Raw genomic sequence first — 27,280 nt, 5'->3', positions numbered from 1 at the left:
ATAAATAAATCTCATTTGTTTTGAAGGTACCGATAATGTATCTTTGTTTGATATAAATATACATCATTTAAAATAGGGGAACATGGTTTTTGGTGGCATTAAGCATTAGTACTCGTATATTACGATTTTGAAAATAAATGTCAAAAAATGTCTAAATTTCTAAAATATCTACATAAGTGTATATCTATGATACCGATACATACAATCAATAATAGAACACAATGCCATGTTACATAACCTCTCCCACTCACTCTCCCCCAAATACAAAACTTCCATTACGGACTAAGACACTCACTGGCCCGAAACAAAACAAAAAAATGGCAATCCCTCTCTCTCTCTCTCTCACGCCAGGGTATTACGAACACATATATTATGCTCCCTCATGAGCATAATGTACTTTTACTTTCTAGGTCAAACGACCTACTTAGGAGGTTTTCAATCAGAAATTTTGGAAACCACTTAAGAATCAACGATTATTTTTTAAAAAAAAATTAAAATTGAAATTTGAGTTTTTGAACACTAAGACTCACAATCTAAAAATTTGATCTCTATTCAATCCCAATATATATATATTTAAAGTGCATAGAAGATGCAATTAGAATTTTTTTTTATTGAAGTTAATCCATGGGTTGAAAATGTAACATCCCCAAAATTTAGGGTCCTAAAATTAATTCTAACTTCTAAATGGGATTTTACCTACGGGAGCAACGGTATACTCCAATATAATATCTTTGGGGAATGATTTTATGCAACAGTTGTATGGTAATATAATGCAACAACCGTCAAAAACCATGTTAGTGCTATTTGTTTGATCCCAATTTTTAAATGTACACTATTTTCATTCCATTGAACAAATCACAAAGAAACCAAATTTGAAAATTCACCCTATAAAGTGTTTTTTTAGCCCAATCAACATAAGCTATCCATTTTGTTAAGATCCTTAGACATAGGCCTTAGAAGGATTTTTCTCTTTTTAAAATTTTTAGATAGTTGTGTTATCATTAGATGAACAATGTTGAAAAAAAAAATGGTACGGAGTTCATAAAAGTTTAGATATTGAAATTCATAAAATAGTCGGTCAAGATTCAACATTGGAGGGGACTCATTTTAACCATATCTATGATGCAAATTGAATTTTATTTTTTTGAAAATTGACTATTGACATGAAGAGAGGGTATATGTAATTTTTTGGGTCATACAAATGCTACAAAGATAGTTTTCTAGAAGTGTGATTGCGTTATGTTATCATACAACCGTTGCATGAAATGACTCCCCAATCTTTTGACATCACAAAAAAGGAAATTATTGAAAGTGCTCATTTACTTTTAATATTAAGAGATCATAATCGTTCTTGTCTGTTTGTCATTGACTAGACTCAAAAGATTTTACATAATCCACTCTTTCGGCTAGGGGTGGCAACGTGTCGGGTTTGGTTGGACTTAGACCCAGACCTAACCCATCGGGTCAAAAAATTGGACCCATATCAGTATCCGTCGGGTCCCAGTCTACACGTGGGGTCCTAGGTCTGGTCGGTTCCATTGCGACCTTATGACTCGGAGCTTTTTTGTTGTTTTTTTTTTTTGTCATTTTTTTACCATCTTTTACCTCTATTATTGAACCATCTTTTACCTCTATAATTGACAAGAATGTTACAATCGCACGTCATTAAATTTCAAACCGTTTATTTGTAATTTAATAGTTAAATATGATTACGAGTTTTTATTGTATACGATTTTTAATACACCCAAACAAATAAGGTTCAAAATAAAATATTTTATCTCCAACGGTTTACGGGTATAAGTTGGGTACAAACGGGGTCCGATTAAACTCGAATCCGAATAATATTGAGGTCTAGGTTTTGGATATGAACCTAACTCATCGGGTCCAAAAATTAGGCCCGTACCCAGCTTTGAAGTCAAGTCTACTGGACGTGTCCTGGGTCCAGTCGGTTCATTGCCGTCCCTACTTTTGGCAGTACGTACGCACAAAATCTGTCTCTCATGTCGTCCGCGTTTACATAGTCCTCCTCTCTCTCTCATGCCGACTGAGCCAACTGAAATGCATCCCACGCCTGGGGTTCAATTCCTTCCCAAAGATGGCGACAAGCATATACAGTGACCTCTATATTCCCACGAAAAAAAGAAAAAGAAATTTCGGTCATTTCTAGAGAGAAATTCTTCATTCTCGTGTGCAACGACTTGGTGTAATTTATAGAGAGAGAAGACACCGATGTATCGAACAAAAAAAATTTTTTTTTTTTAATGATGTCATGGGCATCTCATTCAATTCAACTCCCGAATAATAAGGCAACCGAGTTTGCGTAATTTTCCCTCTCAACAAAACCCGATTCTCTCTCCTCAAAAAATGCAGAGAATAAATCAGAGAGAGAAATGGACTCTTTTACAGTCTAAATATTTCTTAATGTATAGCCAATAATTTTCACAATTTTGCTAATTTCTTCCTCCAATTGCACTCATTCAGGTGATCTAAGCAACGTCATTGGTTTTAAATTCAGCTCAGGTGTTATTTTCCAATGTTTGAAACCCCTGTTTCAATTAGGTAACAGGTCATTAGCCTCAGATACCTATGGTTTTTAACTCTGTTTTCAATGGTTCTAGAGAGAAACGAGGAGAACATCAACCCAGTTTTGAAGCAACAAAAACCCAACAAAGTTCTCGTATTTTACAGGTAAGAAGTCCACTTCATCTGCAAAATTCCATGGAGAAATGAGTTCAGGAATTTCTTCTGCAGCTTTTCTCTGACCCCAAAAACATCAGAAGAAACCTATTTCAGTGATCCAATGGGGAACCAGAAGGTTTTGGTGTTCGAAACCCAGTTCAAATTGATGAGATTTGAGTCTATGTCAAAAGAATTTTGCAGAATTATGGGCTTGTTTGTTCATGCTTGCTGGATTTGGCTCTGCAACTTCATAAATGGCCTCTTTAAGCCCATAGTCCAAGCCCTTTTCAGGTAAAGCTCTGTTCTTTCATGGCTTAAACCCACTTATAGAGGCTTTTTCATGTCTCCAAATTAATGGGTTTTCTTCTTTTCTGTTTCTTTCAGGCAAAAAGCAGATGAGAATTCTCAGAGAGAGGATTTGATCGAGTACTCTTTATTTCAGGATTCGATTGAGGGAGTTTTATCAGTGTCAGAAAACCTTTATCCTGAGAAGATAAATAGCACTGAGGAAGATAGAGGTTCGTCTATAGAGTTTCAGAGTGATAGAATTGGTGATACGGAAGATGAACAAAGCAAAGATGAGATGCCCCATTTTGAGAAAAGCTCTGAAATTGTTGGAGCGAAATCCAAAGTTTCGAATTTCAGTGATGGGGTCCCTTCAAATGCTAACTATTTTAGAGAGAGAGAGACTTCAGAAAGTATTAATAGAGATGAGTTTCTCTCAGAGAATGATATCAAGCCATCAATCGAAATCAAGAAGCACCAATCTTCATCTTCAGAGGCTTTAACTGGCTTCATAACAGAGCCAGTAGCTATAAATTTCAGGGAAGAATTTTTACATTCCAATGAATCATCCATGTATTCGTATAAAAACAATCAGTTTCCATCAGAGAAAGACCTTGATGAATCCATGGATAAAAAAGAAGCTCTTAATTTTAGCAGAAAAACCTCTAAAGAAGAAGCAGTTGTGACTTTAGTCCACGAATTCTTCAGTGAGAAAGGTATGTCTCATGAAGAACAAAGTTCTGTTCCAAAACATGATTCCTTGAGTGAGAATGACATGAAAGATGAAGTAACCATGAGCTCGGATCCGATTTTATTGTGTGAGAAAGATCTTTCTCAGGAAGAACAAACTGCAAGTTCAGAGCATGAGATCTTGAGAGAGAGAGACATACTTAGACAGGAAGCGATTGGAAGTCCAGAAAATGATTTCTTAAGAGAGCAAACTGTGACTAGTGAAGAAACTATTGTAAGTCCTGACCCAGTTTTCTTATATTGGAAAGATATTTCTCATGAAGAACACACTGTAATTTCAGAGCATGACTCCTTGAGAGAGAAAGACATGATTAGTGAACAAACAATTGAGAGTCCAGAGCATGATTTCTTGAGAGAAAAAGATGTGACTAGTGAAGGAACAATTGTAAGTCCAGACACAGTTTTCTTATATGGGAAAGATATATCTCATGAAGAACACACTGTAAATTCAGAGCATGTCTCCTTGAGAGAGAAAGACATGATTAGTGAACAAACAATTGAGAGTCCAGAGCATGATTTCTTGAGAGAGAAAGATGTGACAAGTGAAGGAACAATTGTAAGTCCAGACCGAGTTTTCTTATATGGGAAAGATATGTCTCATGAAGAACACACTGTAATTTCTGAGCATGTCTCCTTGAGAAAGAAAGACATGATTAGTGAGGAAATAATTGTGAGTCCAGAGCATGATTTCTTGAGGGGGAAAGATATGACTGGTGAAGGAACAATTGTAAGTCCAGAATATGATTTCTTGAGAGAGAATGACGCAAGTAGTGAAGAAACAAATGTTAGTCCAGTTCTTGACTTCTTGAGTGAGAAAGATGCATCAGATGAACCCATCATAAGTTCAGATTATGAATTCATGAGTGAAGAACTTCTCTCTGATGAAGAACAGTTCTTATCAAATATCTTGAACAAGCCAGTTCCAGATACTCGGACATATATGGAGAAAATCATGGACTCGAACTTTAATTACTTCAGTGAGAACAGAGAATTTCACAGAGATCAAATTTTTTCTAATGAAAAATACCATAGTTTCTCCCCGCCAAATTCAGATTTTACTGATGATTTCAAGGAACCAGACAAAACCCAATTCAAGAATTTGAATTCGGAAGAAAACGAAGGCTCTGACGTTTCATTGGAAGCTCTATGGGAGCACCAAGATCTCATTGAACAGTTGAGATCCGAGATTAGAAAGGTTAGGGCAACTGGTTTGCCTACTATCATGGAAGAATCAGAGTGCCCAAAAATGGTTGATGATTTGAAGCCGTGGTCCTTTGAAGAAAAGCTTTTGCAGGAGGACCCAATTGATGAATTGGAGAAATTTTACAAGAGTTACAGAGAGAGAATGAGGAAATTTGATATCTTGAATTATCAGAAGATGTATGCAATGGGTAAGACTTTTGTGCTAAAAAATAATTCTCTCATTTTTTATGTTGATTATAGTTGCTAATTTGATATATCTAACTGTATCTTAGTTAAATATATTTTTAAAATGTCATACTTTACCAGATTCACAATCATTGATTAGTTTGGAACAGAGAAAATTCCATCCATCGCCTGAACTTTCAATGCCATTTATTCTAAAAGTCTTCTTTTAAAATAAATCTGAAACTAAGGAGCTATTTAAATGTTGCTTGAGGAAAGTGAGAGTACTTGTGTTTCTTTAATTGATTGCTACTTTATAAACTGGAATTGAAGGAAGCTTCATTTTACCTTCCTTTTCTTTTAGAATTATTCCTACAACAACCACCACCATCTTTTAAGTTGGAATTCATGCATAAAGGTATTTTTTTGGGTAAATTCATGCATAAAGGTCTTATCGTGAATGATTCACAAAATCAGTGATTTAAAAAATCGGAGTCTGGCTCCGACTCACCGGGGTCCAAACCTAATTTGCCCAGTCCGACTCGGGTGACTATTGAAGCAGATTGAACTACAGTAACAAAAAAAAGAACAACAAGCTCAAACTACTAGAAAAATCAAAGACTCGGGCGATTCTGGGATCTTTTGGCACAGAATTGCCAGCCTCCTGATCAGGTTTGTCTCGGGTGACTCCCACCAGATGGAGTATGTTTGAATTGCTGCCCAAAACTCTCTCTCTCTCTATCTCTATGATACAGTGAAAGAGAGAGAAGCTATTCAATACTGATTCTTTTCTCTCATTAACATATGATCTCAATTCTCAAATCAATAACCAAGATAACTAATATCTCTTACATTCTTTCTCTATCATATATCAGGATTTCCACAATCCAAGGACCACCTCCGATCGGTATCCTTGCAAAAGAGCTCAATCCTGCTCCAAAATTTCGGGCTTTGCAGAGGAAAGAGAAGTGAGAAAGGCCCATCTTTGAAATTCATCAAAGAGTTGCAGAGTGAATTAGAAACAGTCTATGTTGGTCAGGTATGCCTGTCTTGGGAGTTCCTTCAATGGCAATACCTCAAGTTTCGTGAAGTACGAGAAAGACCGTATTCGTACGACCAAATTGCCATGGAATTTCAGCAATTTCAAGTCTTGTTGCAGAGATTCATGGAGAATGAGAGATTCGAAGGCCCAAGAATCCAAAATTATGTGAATAATCGATGTGTTCTAAGGAATTTGCTTCAGGTCCCACTCGTTAAAGGTTCGAACTTCGAACTCCCCTTATTATATTTATTTTATTATTTAAAAATTTTACAAATAATTTCAGTTAAAATGTTAGTATCAGAATTCAAAAACGTCACTGTAGGAAATATTCTTCTATGAAATTTGTTCAGAAAAAGAAATATTCTTCTATGAAATCCTTGGAAATGTGTTTGGAGAGGGATTTTTCAAAATTTTGGTTTTTTGGGAGTTTCTTGAAAATTCTTTTGAAAATCAATAAAGGAAATGAATGCAAGAAAAAAATCAAAAATTGAAATAGTTATTAAAAAGTTGAATTTGAGTGGTTAATGGCTGACATTTGAAATAGTTATTAAAAAGATTGGCTTGAGTGGTTTGCAGTCGACATATGCAACGATTATATCTCAAGTTGACTACAGAACTTAAAAAAGAAAAAAAAGTGTTAAAATACTCTTTTTTTTTGCTACATAGGAATTTTTCCCATAGTCTCTACTTTACACATTTTTCTGGGTTTGCATACTTCTAATATTATTTATTACTTCTTCTGGTTTTTATTTTTAACAATATTTTTGTAATTTTTTTTGCATTGATGAACTATTTTTGGGTATGTACTAGAGTTACTCAGCTCGGGCAAAGGCTGAGGCCTAAGCAGGGTTCTTTAACATTTTTTAAAAATGAATTAGGGAGAGAACGTAAATGATCAATGTATGATAAATATCCTTCATGTTTTTTGTGGTTAAACTTGCATCTTATATTTTTCTTGTAAATTTTCCAATTACGTTTGAGCATAGTTTGCTTATTCAAAGCTAAAAGAAACAAAATCATTTATCTGTTTAGAAATTGTTTTCTTCCTTTTTATTGAAAGGGTACCCAAAAAACTTCCAATTACGTTTGAGCATAGTTTGCTTATTCAAAGCTAAAAGAAACAAAATCATTTATCTTTTTAGAAATTGTTTTCTTCCTTTTTATTGAAAGGGTACCCAAAAAACTAACAATGTTTCTATTTTTTGTACAATTATGTTGGAAGGTTGGAGCGGACATTTTTAATGAGAGTAAATTTTAAATTTACAACCAGTCGACTTTATATAGTCAGGGCTTGGATGATGATGAAAAAATTTAAAATTTATGAAGAAAAAGAGACTCGGGATTTTAATGAGAATAAATTTTTAATTTACAAACAGACCTTTATATAAATTGGGTAAACCTCATCTGATGATGGTAAAATTTAAAAATTATGAAGAATAAGAGATCGGGATTAGAAAGAATGGAATTTACTTAGCTCCCAAATCCAATATGACAAAGGCCTCAAGTCATGTCAACAATTTTTAAAGAGTGTATTTTCCATAAACATAATTGGATTGGCATCTATACCATACATCCAAAGTTTATGCTTTTCATATGAGTAAGTTCTGTCTCTCTCCATACACACCACTTATGCTCATTATCAATGTCGGGAAATTATTTAAATTACCTAACTTTCACCAAGATGTTTGAAAAAATAGCCTTTCATAGGAAAATAGTGTTTTGTACGTATGCATGGAGAGGGCCATTATTGCTGTTATTATTATTATCATTATTATTAATGTTATTTTTATTTGGTGAGTGCTCCACTTTATTGAATTTCATTCTGGGTAAAATAACAACACTAACATTGATTTATGGAGAAAGCGTCCATTGGATCCATTTTATTTTCTTTTTTTTGTTCTTTTTGTTTTGTTTTTCGTTCTTTTTAGTGGGGTAGAACATTTTGTAGACCAAAGAACCAAGGTGGGGGATTTTTATGACTTGAAGGTTTTTAAATCTTAGTTTTTATTTATTTTGTGACCAACTCTAAAAGAAAAACAACATGAATTTAAGCTTTGATTATTTAACAACTGCACGGTCCACTGCTGTTTTCGAGCATAGTTTGCTTTGGAGCATTTCACTTGAGCAAAATTAATCAAAATATATGCTTTGTATTTTACCCATTTTTAACTATTCTTAGTCTTGATCCTATGTATTTAGATGGGCTTTTTGAGACCAAACAAAAGAACATGTAAAAATGTTAAATAGGTTTATTTATAGAGCAATGATTTCATGCAACGGTTGTATAATAATATGATGCAACAACCTTAAAAAACCATCTTATGGCCATTTTTTTGATCCAAATTTTGAAATATACACTCTTTTCATTCTAATGAACAATAAATAAATAAAAAAAAATTAACATAAAAAATAATTTTTTAGCCCAATTAAGACCGTTCATTTTGGTGAGATGTTTAGATCTAGGCCTTAGAAAGATTTTTTCATTTCCAATTTTCTGGATAGCTTTATTATCATTAGATGAACAATGTTAAAAAATAAAAAAATGATTTTGAGTTTATAGAAACTAAGATCTTGAAATTCACAAATGAATGGTCAAGATTTGTTTTTGGAGGGGACTCATTTTGACCATATCTAGGGTTCAAATTGAGTTTTTTTTTTTTTTGTGGGGGGGTTGATTATTGAGATGAAGAGAGTGTATGTGTAAAATTTGGGGTCATACAAAAACCACAAACATGGTTTTCTAGAAGTGTCGTTGCATTATACTATGATACAATCGTTGCATTGGATCATTGCTCTTATTTATAACTTTCTCATCAACCGTTGCATTGGATCAAATCTCTTATTTATAACTTTCTCATCATTTTATTTGATCAAATATTAGAGATAAATTTGGGGCTAAACAAATCCCCCTAAGGCAATGTTTAGGCCATGGCCCAGTAGAACATTTTTCCTTGATTTGATAACTAAGAATACCACCTTATTTTGTCTTCTTTCTTGTTTGGTTGGTTAGGTTATCTAAGACTAAATACATATCATTTTAAATTAATAAAAGATACTCCAAAATTTCCAAGATTATTCTTTTATTTTTTAATTTTCCCAACCTCCCCAGTTTATATCCCTTTTCCATTTGTTTAGAAATTATGATTGAGAAGGCCTTCATTCGAAGTCTCTAATCTGTATTTTGTATCTTTTAACCCCATCAAAGTTTTATTTCTAAATGCAAATAACTTCCTAACTTTTTTCATTGTGAATCATGAATTGGTTTAATAAACAACATGTGGATTGTGTGTGATGGATTTTGCAGAGGGTGAATCCCAAGAGAGAGAGAGAACAAGCAATGAAAACAAGATCACATCAACAAGGTTAGTTGAGATAATGGAGGAATCCTTAAGGGTATTTTCGGAATTTGTCAGGTCAGATAGAGAGGATGCTCCTACTGTTTTGAAAGGCTTCTTGCGTCCACAGATTGAGTTTCATGACCCCACAGATGCCGAACTCTTCACACAAATACAAGCCACTCTTGCAAAGGTACTTTCCTCATTTTCTTAGAAAACAAGTGTGCGGGGGACAAAATTACAAAAATGCCCATCATTCGACGTGATTGTCGGCATTGTTTATATTTTATAAAACATAATACATAATAAGACAATCTATTTTTATTAAAAAAAAGCAGAATCTAACTATATGCTGAAATTAGGGTTTGGTCCAATCAAAACCGATCCGAATGTTAATCAAACTAGTTTGATTGAACATTTAAATAACTATGGGATATTTATTTATAGGATATATTGCAATGAGATTGTATACAATGAGACCATTTGTTATTGGTACATGAAGGTCACAATTACTTACTACCATTTGATGTGAAATTTGATAGCATGGGTGTGCCACAAAGTTCGAAAAATTTTATTTTGAACTTTGAGTTTGGTCAATTAAATAAATACAACCACCCAATTTCACATCCAATGGTCATGATTAATTGTGATCACCTTGTACTAAATATATATGGTCTCATTGTACACTTTCCCTATTACAAAAGAGTTGCCAAATGTTGTTTGGCGAGTCCAATCAGCCAACAAATGATTGTTCCAACCGGCAAAAAAAAGTTAAATGTTGGTTTTGATTCATTTAAACTAAATATGATTCTTACTTTGGATCATATTTACCAAGGCTTCTATTTTTTGCTTTGGATGAGATCTGCCAAGGCTTTTGTAGATAGTTTGAGTTTAACCAGTTTGGTGCTCTCTATAACACTGGTCACAACCACCTTAGCAATCACATGTAGAGATGTGTGGCAATGACTGCACTCAAAGTCTAAAAGAAATTTTTTAAGCTCTATGTAGAAAAACAAGAGACCTTTGACTACTGGATTGCTCGTGTGATGATTGTGACATTTTTGTATAAAAAATTAGTAGTCTTACCGTGTGCAATTCTATAATTTTTGGCTTTTAAGTGGTTGTTCTACTTGGATTTCTACCAGATACAAGGAAAATGATAGACCTAACTTCCTCTTGGAGTGTTTATCTCACTTTATAGGAATGTAGTCTTTCACAAACTAATAAGGACCTTGTTTGGATGGACCACTTCTAAATGGATTTCCCTCCTTTTATAAAAAAACAAAAACAAAAACAAAAACAAAAAAAAAACAAATTTCGTGTAGTTGCGTGTCAACAAATTTACAGGAATACCAATCATTGATCACGATTGCTCCCCCAATATTATTTGCCTCTTGACTTTGGGATCTGCATCGTTGGTTTTTTTAGATAGATGATACACCTTAGGATCTACATCGGTGGTTTTCTTAGATAGACGATACACCTAACTTTCTTCTAAAGTGTTTACATTTTCTCATTACTTGAGAATGTCATAGACTTTTATGGACTAATGAGGGCCTGTTTGGACTGACTACTTCTAGTGACTCCAGCATGAAATGCTGTTAGCTCACTCAAAAGCCAAAAAATAGAGTCTGGTCGGCTCCCGCTATACCCTACTCCTGTTGGCCCGTTTACCAAAGAATCACCTGCTATTATCGATAACATTAAAATGTTGAAAACCTCCTTTTTTTTTTGTAAATTGAAAGTACGAGAATGTACAGAAACAAGCGATCGTGAAACCAAACTAAATGCATTGAGTGGGGACAGTATATGGTAAAAGGCTCATCTTCACCATCTCTCGTCGCAGGGGACAGTAGAGATGGGTCTATAACATCCAGACTATGGTTGGTATGTCCACACAGGGCCTAAAATCACTTTGCCACAAAAGTTCACCTGTCCATTTATGCTTTACTTTATCTGTGCTTTGCTCTTATTACTGATTGTAATTTTTATCTTTTCCACTATTTTTATTTTTATTGTTATTTCTTTTTTTCTTTGGCAGAAAGAGAGGAGAATAAGAGACTTGCAAAGGAGTGGAACTTGCTTGATCAAGAAGTTCAACCACAAGCAAGATGATGGCTCAAATCAAACCATATTGTTTTCTCAAATAGACATGAAATTGGTATCTAGGGTGTTAAAGATGTCCAAATTAACAACTGATGAACTTGTTTGGTGCCAAAAGAAACTAGATAGGATCCATCTCAAGGATAGAAAGGTCTATAGGGAACCCTCGTTTCTTCTATTTCCATGCTAGAAAAAATAATATCATGTAAATAACCATCTCTATGCAAATAAAATGCAAATAACCATCTCTAGCAGTCCATGGTTATTTCTAATTAGATCTCATTGTGTCTGATGTGTTGATACCACCTTAATGGTTTTGCCCAATATTTTTTTTTTTTTTTCAAATTTGTGTGAGGATGCTATTGATGGCATAGTATGTGAGTATATGCAGCAGATATGGTTTAAACTACAAGCATTTGATTGGATTATTGTGGAAAAATACATTGAGGACATGTTTAAATATCAATCCACTATGTCCAAATATGTAAAGACCGTATAACTGGAAGATTACTAAGGTTGGGGTCTTGGTATATCCGCAACTTTACAAAATTTCGTAACGCCCTGACTCAAAACCCTGTAAGCAAACATAGATGCAACACCGACAAATCTTGTGATGGCTGCCATTTTTAACTCAGTGTGAGCTTCAAAGCTCTAGAAATGGTACCGATCCGCAACCAATGCAGTGCATGGTTGTTAGTTTCTTCAAGGCAGATGGCTATTTTTTGCGGGAGCATCGCTGCATATTAAAGCCCTCATACAAAAGAGCAACTTGGGATGATTTTTCTCATCTAAAATTTTGTGATCCACCTAAGGTAGACTAGATGATAGAAAGAGAAAATTGAATTTTGAGTTCACGCCCGCCAAAGTTTAGATGACCCCTGTTTAATTTTATAAAGACAATTTTTTCAAGCATATAGAGAATGAGATTTGAATTTTTTTTGTTTTTGAGCCTGATCCTAAGTTTTACATCCCTGAAATTTGGGGTTCAGAAGACTATTTGTTTAGGTATCGTACCAAAAGTAGCAAATGGACAGTATGCTCCCGCAGGAACAATACATCTTTTGGCATCCTTTTTTAATGGTTTGTCTAGAAAATGATTTTTAGTTTTCATCAATGAATAACCAATTTACAATTGCAAAACACAATATTGAATTAATAAATTGAAAACTACTGACTAGAACTCAAAGAGAAAGTTATAATGGCTACTGGTTCACTACTAAATTCAAGATTCAGAGTAAATAAACACGAAGATTATTCTATGAGCCAACCGGCTGCAAAATGATATCTTAAGTATAAGCCGAGCTTCATAAACAAATCCTAGGGGGGTTCGTTTAGACCCGATCACGTCAAGTTTCGTTTTGAATCAGATCCGGACATTACCGACTATCAAGCCCATTTTATAAAGTTAGATCTGACTTGCTGGGTCAAGAAGCTGGAAGCATACCGAAACATGAGTTGGGCCAATCAAACCATTGGGTCCATGGGTCGATTGACTTGACTAATAATCCTACTTAGTTCCTTTGAAAACAAGGTCACTCTTACCGCGACTTCCAATATTAAAAAGAGGTAAAGTTTGTATAAGGTGCACTTTTAAAGATTTAGTTTGAGTGCCAAAAACTTGACGGTCACTAATTATGAAATTTTTTAAAAAATTGAAATAAAATAGATCTATAAACTCTTGAAAATCTAAAAAATAGACACTACATATAACTTGTTATAAGATCTATTATTTTAAAGATTTAAAAATCTTTTTCTTTATATTCATACATTTTAAGGCCTAAAAAATTAATTGGAAGGTTTTTTTGGCTTCTAAATACTCATTTTCTATTAGATTTTTGAGGTACTAAAGTATAGGTCGCAACTCATAAAAACTCATTCGATATAAAAATGCCAAAGGGTATTTTTGATATTATATAAAAACAGAACGCAGATCTGACTATTCACGCTATCGAATCAAAATCAATCCCGACCGTTGGATCAAACTCTTCCTCCGGATCTAGGGTTTTCAGGCTCGTCCCCTCCTTTATAGAAGTCCGTTGCTCTGTTGGAGCGGAAGATAAACCCTCTTGTTTCACTTCGGGGTTGCTCTCTGGAGAGGAAGAGAGAGAAGGTTTAGAGAGAGAGGAAACATGGTGCAGCGGCTCACCTATCGCACGCGCCATAGCTACGCGACCAAATCGAACCAGACCAGGGTCGTCAAAACCCCAGGTACTCTGCAAAAAAACATTAGTTTCTCTCCCTTCAGCTCTAATTCCAAAGCCCTAGTTTTTCTCTATCAAATCCTGGTTCTTTCCGGTGCTCGTGGCATACACCGAGACATGTTATCATAGCGTATTACCATTTTAGGGTTTTGTCTAATCTACTTATGTTCATTCTGCCATTTGTTTTGTTCTGAGAATTGCAGCTTTCATTGAAGTTCTGTTTATTGGGTTTTGTTGTGTTGCATTTTCTACTTCCTCAGATCGCTTAAACTGGAGTTCTACAAATGGCATCTGTTGCTGAGTCTTTTTTTTTTTCTGAATTTTTAGTCTCCAACCAAAAGAATGCATTATTTGTTTTCATCTCTTTCTTTGTCTTTTTTTGTCTTATTCTGATTTAAAATTAGTAAACATTTTAAGTCGATGATTTTCTTTTGGTTTAATGCTGTATTGTTTCTTTTTATCCTCTAAGTTCTGACCTGGATCCTTTGATTGTTTAATTTTATTACTGGCCTATCCGGTTTTATTGGAGATTTTTTTTAGAATATATGGATTCTCTCTGAATCATTTTTCCTTTGGATTGAGTGCAGGTGGAAAGCTCGTGTATCAGACTGCTAAAAAGAGGGCAAGTGGGCCAAAATGCCCAGTCACAGGCAAAAGAATCCAAGGGGTATGGAATTAATTACTGTTTATGTTTTTCAATCTAGATTATTAGTGTTGCATACGGATAACTATATGGGTTCATTGATTGAAAGATATTTCATCTAGTAAAAGCTGTTATATTTGTTCATCTATTGAAACCTATTATGAAATATTGCGATGCTTTTGATTCTTCTGCACAGTACTTTTCATGAATGAAATATTGTTCAGTGATAGAATCATCTGATGCTTGTGGTGAACTTTTCTGTACCACTACCATGTCTTAGACATTGCATTTATATATACACAATGGGTAGTGGGTTTGATTGTTTAATGGATTTTCTTGTAATACAAAACAATTATCTGTAAGGTTATTTTTGGATCAAAGGTACTTAAGTTGACTTGTGTATGGAGACTGCTTTTTCTGGTCGTGCAGTAGCATGATTGAACCTGAGAATGTATGGCTGGTGAAGGTAACGTTTGCCATATTTGTGGAACGGAATTTATGATAACCATTTTGCTTATATGAGTAATTAATATAAGACTTTAGGTGCCCCCCCACTCTTTTTGGTGGCTACGTAAGACTTGATGGTCTCTTTTTTTTAGTTAATTATTATAATCTCGTCAAATTTTAAATGTCGAAAGGGAACTATTAGTTAAAATATTTTCCAACTTATATTTGAAGCTTCTGATAATATTGAAGGACATAGTGAAAGATGCTACTTGGAGATATTCATATGGCTTACCGGATTTCAATATTGTATTAGGGTAGTGTGTTCAAATCTATGGGTTTGGAACACTAATTGGGTTACCGTTTAGTTTATAGAGATAGGGATTAATTTCACCCAACTCTTTTTGTTGCCTCAAAGTACAGTACTACTAACTGTCCTGAAGTCAATGGTGTCGCCATTGTAATCTATTGTTGCATAATGTGATGTACCATGTCTAACTAATATATTTGCAGAAATTAGTTGCATAATGTGATGTTATCTATTTGAAATTGCCATATATTTGCAGAAATTAAATTTTTGTATTAGGAATCATATTTGAATGCCGGTACCACATTCATTTAAAACCCTTATGAGGGATTTGTCGATAGTTCAGAACTGCACAAAATACAAAGGATATGGTTGGGGATGGATTATGATGTATGTATTATGAATTGTAATCTATTTTTTGGGTAAATATGTGCCCTTTATAGATAAGGATACATTTGATATTTCCACAAAAGTAGGTTGGTATCTTCAAAGTAATTGTCTTGAAACTTGATTAGTGTGAAAGCCATTGGATTTGGTGAAAATTTCAGCTTTGTCCTTGTTAAATTTGTAAAGGTACCCCTTGCCTTTTAGTGATAATTACACATATGCCCTTATATATGAGCAAGCTACTCATGTAAAACATGTTTTTACTAAAAGGTGGTGACTTCTTTTATTAAATGCACTATTCACAACCCCATTCTAATCTTAACCTTTGTATTTTAAAGTGTTGTGTTAAGTGTAGATTATAAGGATAAACTAAACTTAAGATTTCAAAATACAAAGGTTGTGGTTATAATAGCTTGTGTAGGGTGTATTTACTTGATGTGTTATTTTTTTACTTAAAAGTTTTTTTTATGGGTGGCTTGGTTATTGAGTAAGGGTACATGTGTAAATATCAGTAGAGGACATTGGGTGCGTATGTCATCTTCATACTGACACATTTGAAATTTTAACTAAAGTGTAAGGGTATTTGCACGAATAAAATTTCATGATGATTACATTTGAAATGCTACTGTACTTCTCTGAGAACTTGAAATGTGTATTTATTTGAGGGCTTTTTAAGAGAAAAGATTTGTGAAAAATACTTTGGACATGTGAAACTTTCAATTTTGCTTCGGGCATCCTTGTGCCACGTGGTCATTTAAAATGGGAAATGAACTAAATATGTCCCCCTTCCAGCCCATCAATTTGTCACTGTTTTCTATTGAACTTTAAAGCCACAACGATTAGAGCAAGAGGGAAAGAGATGAGAGCGAAGACTTGGGCCCTGAAACATCTGGACTTTTATCTTAGAGAGGATTTGTTCTGAAATCTGGAGAGGTGTCATGGGTGAAGATGTTAGGGATGAGCCAAATAAACCCCATTTGTAGAGGTTTTGGTACTCCATTGAGATTTGGATGGAATTCCTGCAGGTCCATGCTGCTATTTCTGACTGCAGATTATGGAAATGGTGAACAAGTTTGGCAGTCCTCTTATTTTGGTGGTGATTTTTGGGAAATTGCCGACAAGTTTCCTGGGTGCCGACGAGATGGAGAGGTATAATTACATTTTTGTGGAATGGAATGATCAAGGTTGGATGGCTGCTTGCTGAGATTATTGAGCTTTCTTACTGGTTTTGGTGGTGGTTGCACTGAATTCAGCATCTATTAAGGTGGTGTTGCCTAAGCTGCAGACATTTGATGGTGTTTTCTTGAATGGGAATAGTCAGATGTTGATTGATTGTTTGGTGAGATTGAGGGGACTTTATTTTTTGAAAGATGATAATGGTTTTGTTGGATTGAAGAATATGGGCGTGGCATGCTTCTGAAAGTGGTGGGCATTCTGAATATCTCTCTAAATATATGAATGCATTCTTTACTCCCTATCTCTACCTCTCTCCCCCTCTCTCTCCACAACCACAGTGTCCCTCCTCTTTCTAGATCTGTTCTGTTTCTCTTAACTTTAACTTTGTCACACACTTGCATTCTGAATGTCTGCCTATGTGGAAAGAAACCACACACTCTAATCAAATTGGATTTAGAACAAGAGAATTCATTTGGGTACTTAGCGAGAGTATTTAGAGAGATCGTAATTTCATTGGATAGGGAGAGAGTGGGGTTGTGGGTTTTTTATTGGATAATGGGGTAATTTTGTCACTTGCTGCGTTTAAATGATCACATGGGCAGGGGCATACTTAAGTCATAACCCATATTCCTAGATTTCCAAACTATTAAAAAATATCTCACATGTTTTTATCTTAAAAAGCCCTGTAATTAATGATTGTGTGTACGCGTGTGCATGGGCTTGTGTGTGTGCATGTGTCCATGTGACTATCTATTTTGAAGGGTTCAAAGGGTCATATAGTTGGTCGTTCATGAATAATAACTGTGCAATTGCCTGTAATATGCATGGATTGATGGTGAGTAATACACGTCATAGGCTTTTTGGGTATATTGATAAGGTACTCAACTGCAATTTGTCTTCTAAGATATGCCCTTTGTGTATTCCTTTTTTAAGCTTGAGGTGATCCGTCCCCATCTGTGACCTAAAAGACATGCTGATATGTACGCTACTACTGCATCAAAGTGTTGCATAAATATCATGGTTCCTCTTTTGACTCGGTTTCAACATGATACTGAACTTTGGTGGTTTATTGACTTGAATATGCCATGATGGTGGATTTCATTATCATGTTATCTAGTTGTTCTATCGATGTGAATGAAATAATGTATGAATTATGTAAGTTCTTCAAAATGATAAAGTCTTTGACCATTCAATATTTGTTTTTACTTTTTATTATTACTTATTGTCTTCCTTGCTTGTATTCTCAATAAAAAATGGCCCCTACTTCTTAGTACTCTGATTAATAACCTTTATATCAGTCTTGAATGTCTCTTTACTGAATTGGTGAAGTGGATGTTGTGCTATAACGTCTTTTTCTTACCCTTTGGTTTGGGGAAGGTCGTTGTGAAATGATAGTTAATTTATTGGTGTTTTTGTTTGACAGATTCCTCATCTGAGACCTACTGAATATAAGAGGACTAGGCTGTCAAGGAACCGGAGGACTGTGAATCGTGCTTATGGGGGGGTTTTGTCTGGTGGTGCTGTTCGTGAAAGGTATATGACATCTCTCTTCACATGTATATACCCAAGTCTTTTCATTATTATCTCTAAATTACTCTGAAATCAAATGTCGATCATAATAATTTCATGAATTGTTGCATGGGGCACTTGTTTTAAAGACTTTGAAATTTCATTCTTGATGTATTTCATTTTTGCTTTGTGTATTTTATTTTTCCTTTCATCATTTATAGAGCGAGTCGAAATTTGCCCTACATCTGATTGTTTTTGGAACTATATAAGACTGAATTAGGAAAAGCTTAAATTTTTGAAAATATAGGAAACTAAGATTTTACAGTTTATTTCATTAATTTTATGTTCTGTTTTTTCATTCATTTTCTTTTTATCCTTCGGTGTTTTTCCATGAAAAGAATTTCCAAATATAAACCATAGTCAAATAAATATAGCCTGGGGGCACCTTCTACTTCTCATTTAAAAGATGGATATCAATATTTTCATTTAATTTTGGTTTAGGATCATTCGGGCCTTTTTGGTGGAGGAGCAAAAGATTGTCAAGAAGGTTTTGAAAATCCAGAAGGCCAAAGAAAAGCAGGCTGCCAAGAGTTAAGTACGAAAAGCTTCCGTGTGCTCTGTACGCGAAACAAATTTTGGATTACAGTTAAATGAAGCTCATGATAAAAGACTGTATCGGCTGTGTACTTGGCGACAATTCCTCTTTTCAATCTTGTTGGTTTCTTATTATTTGTTCCATCCTGTCCCTTTTCTGGTGTTTCTCCAGCAATATCAGTTAGTGATTTCTTTGTGAAAGGAACTGTAAGGTTTAAGTTTTCAGTAGTTTCCTATTTGCATGTCTGTTTGGCTCTCTCATTTCCTTTTAATACTATCAGAAATTTTCTTGTAATGCTGTCTGGAATTTTTGTAGTGTTGCTTTTCTATCCTGTTATAATTTATTTGAGGGCTTTCATTACTTCCCAATTATGTTGTAATGGCTTCTACATTTCCCTAAAAAAGTAGCAGTTTTAGGTTTGGTAAGATTTAGATGTCCCTTGAAAGCAATGGAAAGATTTGTCTGCGTTCATAGTTAGCATCACAAACTCTTAATAGGGTTACAAGTGTTCGACATAGATACCAGTTTTGTAGCTTTTTGCGCCAGATCCAGTCTCTGGGACGTGACCTGTTTGTACTATAATTTCATTTTCGTAGTCATTTTGGTATTGAAGAAGTTTGTACAGGGCCGCCACTTGTAAACATAAGGTTGCAGATTTACAGTAATTTATACTGTCCATTCTAGTTTGACCATTCCAGTTTGACGCAGTTGATGCCTTTTAAGATTGTGTCCAAATTTGGCACTTTATTAAAGGGTGTTGATACGTCATACTTATAGGGTACGGTTTTAATAGATGGTGTAATGTTATAGGTTACAGTTTTAATAGATGGTATAAAACATTATAACCCTATGTGGGTTGTAGCCATTAGGGTTGTAGCCATTAGATATTTGGATGTGGCCTTGTATCTACTTCAACCATTAGATATTTGGAATTTGGTATGAGGGGAAGAAGTATCACTAAAGTAACAGAGTTTCTTTCTGTGTTATAGAGGGGCAGAAAAATGAATGGATCGAAGTCTTCTTATGGTGAGATAACAAATAATAATAAGGTTTCTTTCATTGGTTGTGAGTTGGCAACGAGTAAGACGAAACAAAGTTGAGTTTGTTGAAGTGTAAAGTTTTCTAACAGTTTCCATTTCTTGGTTCAATGACCCTGTTATAACGTTGATCACCATAAATGTGAACTAAGCTAATTAAATTTAATTATTTGAGCGTTGATTCTTTAAAAATATGGTGCTTGATTGGATCCTTGTCTCAGTGTTAATGCTCTGCCCATCAAGTTGTGCAAATTGGGCTCTGCCGTAACACTTCTTGAAGCCACACATTTTTTCCTCTATTTAGGGAAAAGTTTATAAAAAGTTTCAACCTCATATTGCATGAGTAATATGCACTTCACAAGTCCACTTCAAAAGGTGGTTTAAACACTGAAAAGGTCTACAATTGATAATCTTATTCTCATGATGTATGAATACCAAAGGAATAATGAATTTTAAGTAATAAAAAGAAAGCATATTTTTTAGATCGTCTATTTTCAAAAGTTTTAGACATTTGTAGATCTCCTCGACCTAAGCCTCTTTATGGAGTTTTAAACTTCAGAATTAGTTGTGAAAATGGATTTGTAGACCACTTTTAAGTGTTTCCATCCAAACTACATCTTTTAATGACCTTTTGAGGTGCGCCCTACTTTGATGGCTTAAGGTTGGCACCTTGTACAAAACACATCCTTTTATTAAGCAATAATAAACAGACATCCAAGATAACCAAAGTATCACACGACAATACACGATGTATCTCTCCCACTACTTTGATTGAGTTTCCGATTGCTCAAGCAGCTAAAACCAACTCAAAAGGGTTTATTTTGGGTAATAATCTGCATACATAGCCTTACAACAAGAGAAGCCTCATCATTTTCTATATTCTTTCTTATTGTTTCTACTAATGTTTGGAGAATTCAAGTAGGCATATCTCTCCTTTTCTTAGCAAAGGCCAGTAGCTTGGCTTCATCAGGCAGTGCTTCTTTAACTACCCCAAATTCATAAAAATCAGTTATCCTTGAGAACAAAAATGGGGTGCTCTCTTGATCTATCACCTTTGCTCCTGTTTTGTGTTTGAGTAATTTGAACCATCCGATGATCGAACCGATGACCAGTTCGAGACAACCGGGGGTTTCAACATGAAAGAAGGGTTTCTTGCTGCCAAAATCCTTTCGTAGGCCATTTTCTAGTAAATTGAGGAACTCCTTGAGCGCGCTGCTACTTCCTTCTCTTGCTCTTCACCTTGAGTGGAGAAGATGGTCTTGCCGCTGCCCTACTTCTGCAGGGTGCAATAGAAAACATTCCTTACATCATGAATATGTGCGTTAGGGGTGAGAATTTAACTGTTTGGATCCAAAACTCGAATGGTGGACCCTATTCGGATCTGGGTATGGATCTAAGATTTGGATCCAACAGGTGGGATTCAGATCTAAAATTTGGATTGAAACCACGTACAGGTGGATCTGATTCGGATATGACCCAGTTATTAAAATATTATACAAAATAACTTATATGCTATATAAAATATTATTTGGATTCGGATCCAGATCCTCTAAATCCCATGTATATTTTTTGGATTTGGATCCATATCCGAATATTTTGAATCCATTCTGGTCTGGAATCGAATCCGAATCCGAATCCCAATGGATCCAGACCCCATTCGACCCATTCTCAAGAGAGAGATTAATTGAGCAATGATAAAATTGGGTAATTTTTTTTTTGATATTGCTCGATGAGCCTTGCATTAGCTCTTCGGCATACAGATTTGAAAGTCCACCCCATCTCGCTCTCTCTCTCTTACCCTTTTGTATTGGGGTATCTCTCTTTGTGGTCCCATGCTTTTATTAACGTGTTTTTACATGAGTGGATAGATGCACCACTATTAGGGCCATTATTAATGAAAGGGTGTGGTTTCTATAAGGTTGCAATTATAAACAATCGAATTAAGGTGCACTTCCAAATTTTATAATTTTGGTTTAAAAAATGATTAGGATTATCTGAAAATCTATTTTCATAACTAATTATAAAATTATCTTTCGATTATGCAAAAGCACATGCATCTTCTTGTGAATTGGGTTGAGTTGTACGAGGTGTGGGCTCTTGTTGCTCAAGTCTTCTTCTATGTATTCGTAGCTGATGCCTTGGAGCTTGAGAGCCACCTCAATTCTCACACAATAGGAGTTTGCACATCGGCCAATTATCTTCACTTCACCAGAGGTGGCCGTGGTCATGGTTTCTTTCTAGGCAATGATTTCATGCAACCGTTGTATAGTAATATGATGCAACAACTTTTAAAAAAAGTGGTTGTGTATTTTTTTGTTGGTGGGAAGCGAGTGGGGTGCATATTTATAATTGTGGGGGTGATCAGATTTTGTCAAATTTGGCTGATGTTTAACTTTAGAAAATCGAAATATGAGGTGAGTGATTGCGTATGTGGTGAAATTTGGCTGATTTTTCATAGTACACGATTTAATCTACTCTCATTTGTTGACTCCCAAGGCTACAAGTTCTTGTGATTGTAATTCGAAATAGAGGAAAAGGGGCAAAGATGAGAAGGTGCTCTTGTAGGAGCACATTGTACATTTACTCTCTCAGGCAAGATTTGTAACATACATGTAATGCTAATTCGTTGACAATCGAAAAAATAAGTAGATAGAACAAAGGAGAAAGAAAAAAGAAATGAAAATTTCAAAAGATAGCAGAAACGTTCTGCATCTTTACTGAAAACAGGGCATATGTTCTCCCCTGGATGGTCCAGACTCCCACATTCAAGATCAAATTTCCGTCTTCTCCTCCTCAGCCTTGCATCCCTCACTTCAGGAGATGCATGAACACTAAAACCAATAGCAACAATTGCTCCTACTACAGTGAAGATACTAGAGAAAGATGGTCTTGTATCTAAATGTTCCATATGTCACTCCAATATACTCTACAAACCATGCCAAATATGCCATGAGGACGAATACTCTCCCCATCATCGTCATGTATCTCTAAAAATGAGATATGTACTCCATACTCCACAGTAGTAAACCAATTCCAATGCCTGTGACAACAAACAAGGGAGAGTATGCTATTAGCCTTGAAATGAAGTCATCTAGGTTACTGGATAGACGCACCCCATGGAAGAAAGACAAGGCAGTGGAGACAATAGAGATCCACATAAAAATCACCACCACCCTCATAAGAAGCTGAGGTTGGGTGCGGACCAAGCTCATTAGCAATAAGAGGACAATTAGCGAAGTCAAGAACCCAGCAATATCGAAAAACATGAAATAATGGTAATTCGTCTGGTAAAGGTCAGAACTTTTTGAGGGACTAGAAGATACAGGGGAGTATTGAGACGTGAGAGGCATAGTGGAACTGTTGGGGTTTTGCCAATTATTTCCAGGAGGAGGGCTAATCCCAGCTTGGAATGTGATGGTGGCGATAAGTACTGCAACCACCATGATCGCGTTCCTGCTATTATTCAGCCACTGCTTACCTAGGTTATTCATTGACTTGTCTGCGAGCTCCATGATTGCATTCAGGCTAGTATTCGGCCAGTGATTATTTTGATTTTTCGACATCTTGTCCCTCCCTTTTGAACTGTCCTGGATATGTTGGTCAATTGATTCAAGCCTTCTCTGAAGGTTTGGTGGAAAAGGAGCTTCGGAACGATTGACTTCTTGGGAAATCTCTAAATCTTGGTTCCTCTTTCCTCCTGCATGCCTTAGTGTCTGTATTATTTCGATGTTGCTGGAATCCCATGGGGCTTTCTATATAATATCCAATGCCTTGTGTCCTTCATATTTCAGAGCAGACAAATCTATTCCATTCACTGTAACCAAAAATTTCACAAACTACAAAAGCAAAATGCAAAGAATCATGATTATATAATTGAAAGGCAATCAAGAAGAGATGGTTGGAGAGATGTCGATGGTGCTCAAGAAAAACATTTTTCAGTAAGGGGTGCCTTGGAAACATAATTCAAAGTTTAATGGGTTTGCACTCAAATTTTCTAGCGAAGAGTCACTACAATTGTTCGAACTCATACTGGATTTACAGAGTCTTGGTTAGTATAAGCTTGGTCAATTTAGAGTGATCTCTTAATTTACTTTTCCAGAACCTCTCATTAGATTGCGTAAGTTTGCAAGAAAAGATCAGGAAATACATAATATAATATATTAGAAAAACATTTCAAAACTGTGTTTCAAAGGGTTATGCCTAACTTTCTGAAAGGCTTAGAGCTGAGACTTAGGATTCCTTTGGGATTGGTTGTAGTGTTTGGGTGTGATGGACGGCTGGAGTAAAATGGTGTCCGGCACTCCGGACCGCTTTTTGAACAGAATGCAAACAAGCTCTTATTTGCAGTATTTTGAATACTGAAGGCATGCATTTCTGCTTCCGCAAATGCTACCTAGTGCAACAGGCACCACCACCTCATGTTTTACATCCCATAATTCATTATAGAAGCTTTCTTAAATGCACTTAGCCACCCAGGCATTCGGTGTTTTAACAATTTATGTGCACAAAAGCGCACATATTGGTCATGGTGCCATTTCTAGGAATTTTGTGTAGGCTTTGTGGTTAGTAGTTCATGTTTAGTTGTTAACGTTTGGAGTACTATGTCCTAGGTTCGATTCCAGTTACGAGCCGGTTTATGGCCTAAACTCTCCCATTTTGTTATCTTGGTTTAGCGTACACCTTCTCGATTTTTTTATCAACATCCACAAACGACCCCTTCTCTCCTTGCTATCTTCAGTGCACATCGACATGCTACATGCCGATGTGTGGTTATCTGGTCATCATGCTCCTAATAGAAAATTGGTGTAAAAAGCTTACCTGGAGCTGTTTGCAGCTGACAGCAACATGCATGACAGTATTCCCGTTATTGTCACTCATGTTAACAAAGACATTCACATGTAGCAATTTCACCAAGTATTCAAAGACTCTGTAATGGTTGTTTCTGGCACAGAGATGTATAACTGTCTCACCTTCTTCAGTATACTGAAGATTAGCAATGAGCATGTCTTTCACCACCTCAACTCTCCCTTCAGTTACTGCAACATGAAGAGGAGTCATTCCATTTTTGTCCACCACGAAGGCAAGGTTTTGGTCCAAGCTCAGGAGCACTCTCACAGCCTCAACATCGCCTTTGGCTGAAGCCAGGTGCAGGGGGTAAAGTCCTATTTCCTGAGACATCTTCCAAATGCAATCTCGAGCACTAAATTGAACTCTTGAGAGTTTGCCTACTGGTTGCTTCTGAATAACTAAACCTCAACTCCATTGTTAGCTTCAAATAAATAAGTATCTTGACTCAAAACACATAACCCTTCCTGTTTAGGTGGGAAATTTGAAGGCAATTTACAAAGGAAAATTGTTAAATGTGCGTTAGTTGACCAAGGTGGAAATTTACGAAGGAAAAATATTGTATGCGTCGGCCGGGGGAGGCATTCTTACCTTTTTGTCCTCAAAGGCATAAACCATCCATATTAAAGACATATGCACAGTGGATGATCCCTCCCAAAAAAACGATAGAATCCATTTTCTAAATATTTGCTTCATAAAATTATTATTATTAATTTTTAACCCTTTTTTTTTTAATTTTTTTTTTAACATATTCATGACCTCCAATATAGAGATTATACATTTCTTAAAAATTAGGTTCAAAATCCATCTTAAAAATGTGTTTTTAAGAGGGGACTCATTTCTACAAATGAGTCTTAGAAACCATATAAATCACGTCCATTTACAAAACATATAACATTTACTAGTATGTATACTATGCATTGCAAGAGCATATATTGCATACTTACTCCCTCAGGACAATACCTACTTGGAGGATTTTTATTTTTTTAATTTGAAATTTTGTAAACCAGCTAAGAATCACTGACTATTTTTAAAAGAAAAAAATTGAATTTTGAGTTCTCTATCACTTAGATCTCACCCTCCAAAATCTGGATGGTCTTCATTCAATCTTGACATTATTATTTTTTTGATACCATTGAGTGTGCAATTTGGATTAGTTATTTATTATTTTTTGATACCATTGAGAGTGCAATTTGGATTAGTTATTTATTTATTGGGGTTAGCCTATGAGTTGAAGACATTACATTAACAAAAATTGGGGGTCCTAAAATACTCCCAAATTGGGTTTCACTGGAGGGAGTAAACAAACACTATGCTCCTGCTGAAGCTTTGAATCTTTGGACTATACCGACGAAGTATTCATGATGGACCACGTGTACATCCCAAGGGAGCATGCTCTGTACTTACTCCCCCGTGCCAAAGTACATTGTCCGATTTTAGTTCATCTTATTTTGAGGTTGTTCAAGAGGTTAAAGTCCTAAAAATACTCCTAGTTAAGTTTTACCCTAAGCGTGTGGTTTGCATAAGATTAAATAATTAAATTAAGCCATACGTTCGAATTTTATCATAAATGTAATTTTGGTGTCAAAAAAATGTTCAGATGGCTCGTGAATCTATTTTTATATCTAATTATAAAATTTTAAACTCAAAAGATGGTTCAAATCAAGTATATCTATAAACACATGAGACAATGTGTTGCAAAATATACTATTTTTGAACTCGAAATCTATTTTTCTTTTCATATTCATACATCTCGATGTCGAGATAATCAATTAGAGGGTTTTCCAACATCAAAACAACTATTTATCATAGATTTTTATGATGCACCTTAATTCTACATTTACAGGTGCAAGTTTATATAAACTTTTCCCTAAACAGAATGAACAAAATGAGAAAGTGCTCCTGTGGGTTGGGTGCAAAACTTTTTTTCGTTTTCATGATGATAACCTCAGTTATTTCTTCTCTCTTAAGCCTAACCATATTTGCTGCATTTGACCAACGTAAAGTAGAGAGAAATTTATGGAAAACTCCAATCTATTCATGATACTGACATCCGCTTTGTTGTCTCCATAATAGTGATAGCACAGTAACCTATTTAAAAACGTACCAACAACAAAATTTAAAAATTAAAAATAAACAAACATCTCACCTACCACATGATTTTTCTTGCACTACCCATCTCTTTTTTTGACTTATGTAAATTGACCCATAATCTTCCATCTTCGGATTTGAATAAAAAAACCACATTCCCAACTTCTTTTAGATAAAAGCACGACTACTAATGCCCTTTCCATGGATGCTTCTCTTTCTCCTAATTGTGCTCAAGGCATAGCGGTCTCTTCTAATTGTGCTCAAGGCATAGTGGTCAGGGTGGTTGTACCACAACATGATGGGTCGATCTACCTAAAAAAAAAAACCTTTTTGCCTATATGATTTTGGCAAGCAACTAGTTTTGATTAGAGTGCAGACATTACTCTTCCTTGGTTAACCTAAGAGTGGTAAGTTTGAAAACAAATTTTGAAGGAAAGGGTTAAAATAAAGCCTAGGCTTCATGGAAAAAAGAGAGTAAAAGTCTCT

At 35.2% G+C, this 27,280-nt stretch overlaps 2 protein-coding genes across 2 annotated transcripts; both read left to right on the top strand.

Moving 5' to 3' along the window:
• Positions 1-2,046: 2,046 nt before the first annotated feature.
• LOC18422215 (uncharacterized) lies at positions 2,047-11,839 on the top strand. The gene is made up of 5 exons (XM_006827167.4): positions 2,047-2,970; positions 3,064-5,105; positions 5,955-6,338; positions 9,426-9,649; positions 11,498-11,839. The coding sequence occupies exons 1-5, from the start codon at positions 2,801-2,803 to the stop codon at positions 11,747-11,749; spliced, it is 3,072 nt and encodes a 1,023-aa protein (XP_006827230.1). The 5' UTR covers positions 2,047-2,800; the 3' UTR covers positions 11,750-11,839.
• A 1,778-nt stretch (positions 11,840-13,617) lies between these two features.
• LOC18422214 (large ribosomal subunit protein eL34) lies at positions 13,618-19,115 on the top strand. The gene is made up of 4 exons (XM_006827166.4): positions 13,618-13,767; positions 14,348-14,427; positions 18,141-18,250; positions 18,728-19,115. Exons 1-4 carry the CDS (start codon positions 13,689-13,691, stop codon positions 18,819-18,821), a joined length of 363 nt encoding a protein of 120 aa, XP_006827229.1. The 5' UTR covers positions 13,618-13,688; the 3' UTR covers positions 18,822-19,115.
• Positions 19,116-27,280: the final 8,165 nt, after the last annotated feature.

This window comes from Amborella trichopoda, chromosome 4 (assembly GCF_054954075.1).
Source record: "Amborella trichopoda isolate Santa Cruz 75 chromosome 4, AtrichopodaSantaCruz75HAP2 v2.0, whole genome shotgun sequence".
Lineage (NCBI taxonomy): Eukaryota > Viridiplantae > Streptophyta > Magnoliopsida > Amborellales > Amborellaceae > Amborella > Amborella trichopoda.
This window is presented reverse-complemented; position numbering and strand designations above follow the sequence as displayed.

Excerpts from the sequence above, each read along its gene's own strand:
- LOC18422214 (XM_006827166.4), top strand. The coding sequence starts at position 13,689 with ATGGTGCAGCGGCTCACCTATCGCACGCGCCATAGCTACGCGACCAAA. Across the intron at positions 14,428-18,140 it reads CAGGCAAAAGAATCCAAGGG|ATTCCTCATCTGAGACCTAC; the intron begins GTATGGAATTAA and ends TTTGTTTGACAG. Across the intron at positions 18,251-18,727 it reads GGTGGTGCTGTTCGTGAAAG|GATCATTCGGGCCTTTTTGG; the intron begins GTATATGACATC and ends ATTTTGGTTTAG.
- LOC18422215 (XM_006827167.4), top strand. The coding sequence starts at position 2,801 with ATGGGGAACCAGAAGGTTTTGGTGTTCGAAACCCAGTTCAAATTGATG. Across the intron at positions 6,339-9,425 it reads TCAGGTCCCACTCGTTAAAG|AGGGTGAATCCCAAGAGAGA; the intron begins GTTCGAACTTCG and ends TGGATTTTGCAG. Across the intron at positions 9,650-11,497 it reads TACAAGCCACTCTTGCAAAG|AAAGAGAGGAGAATAAGAGA; the intron begins GTACTTTCCTCA and ends TTTCTTTGGCAG.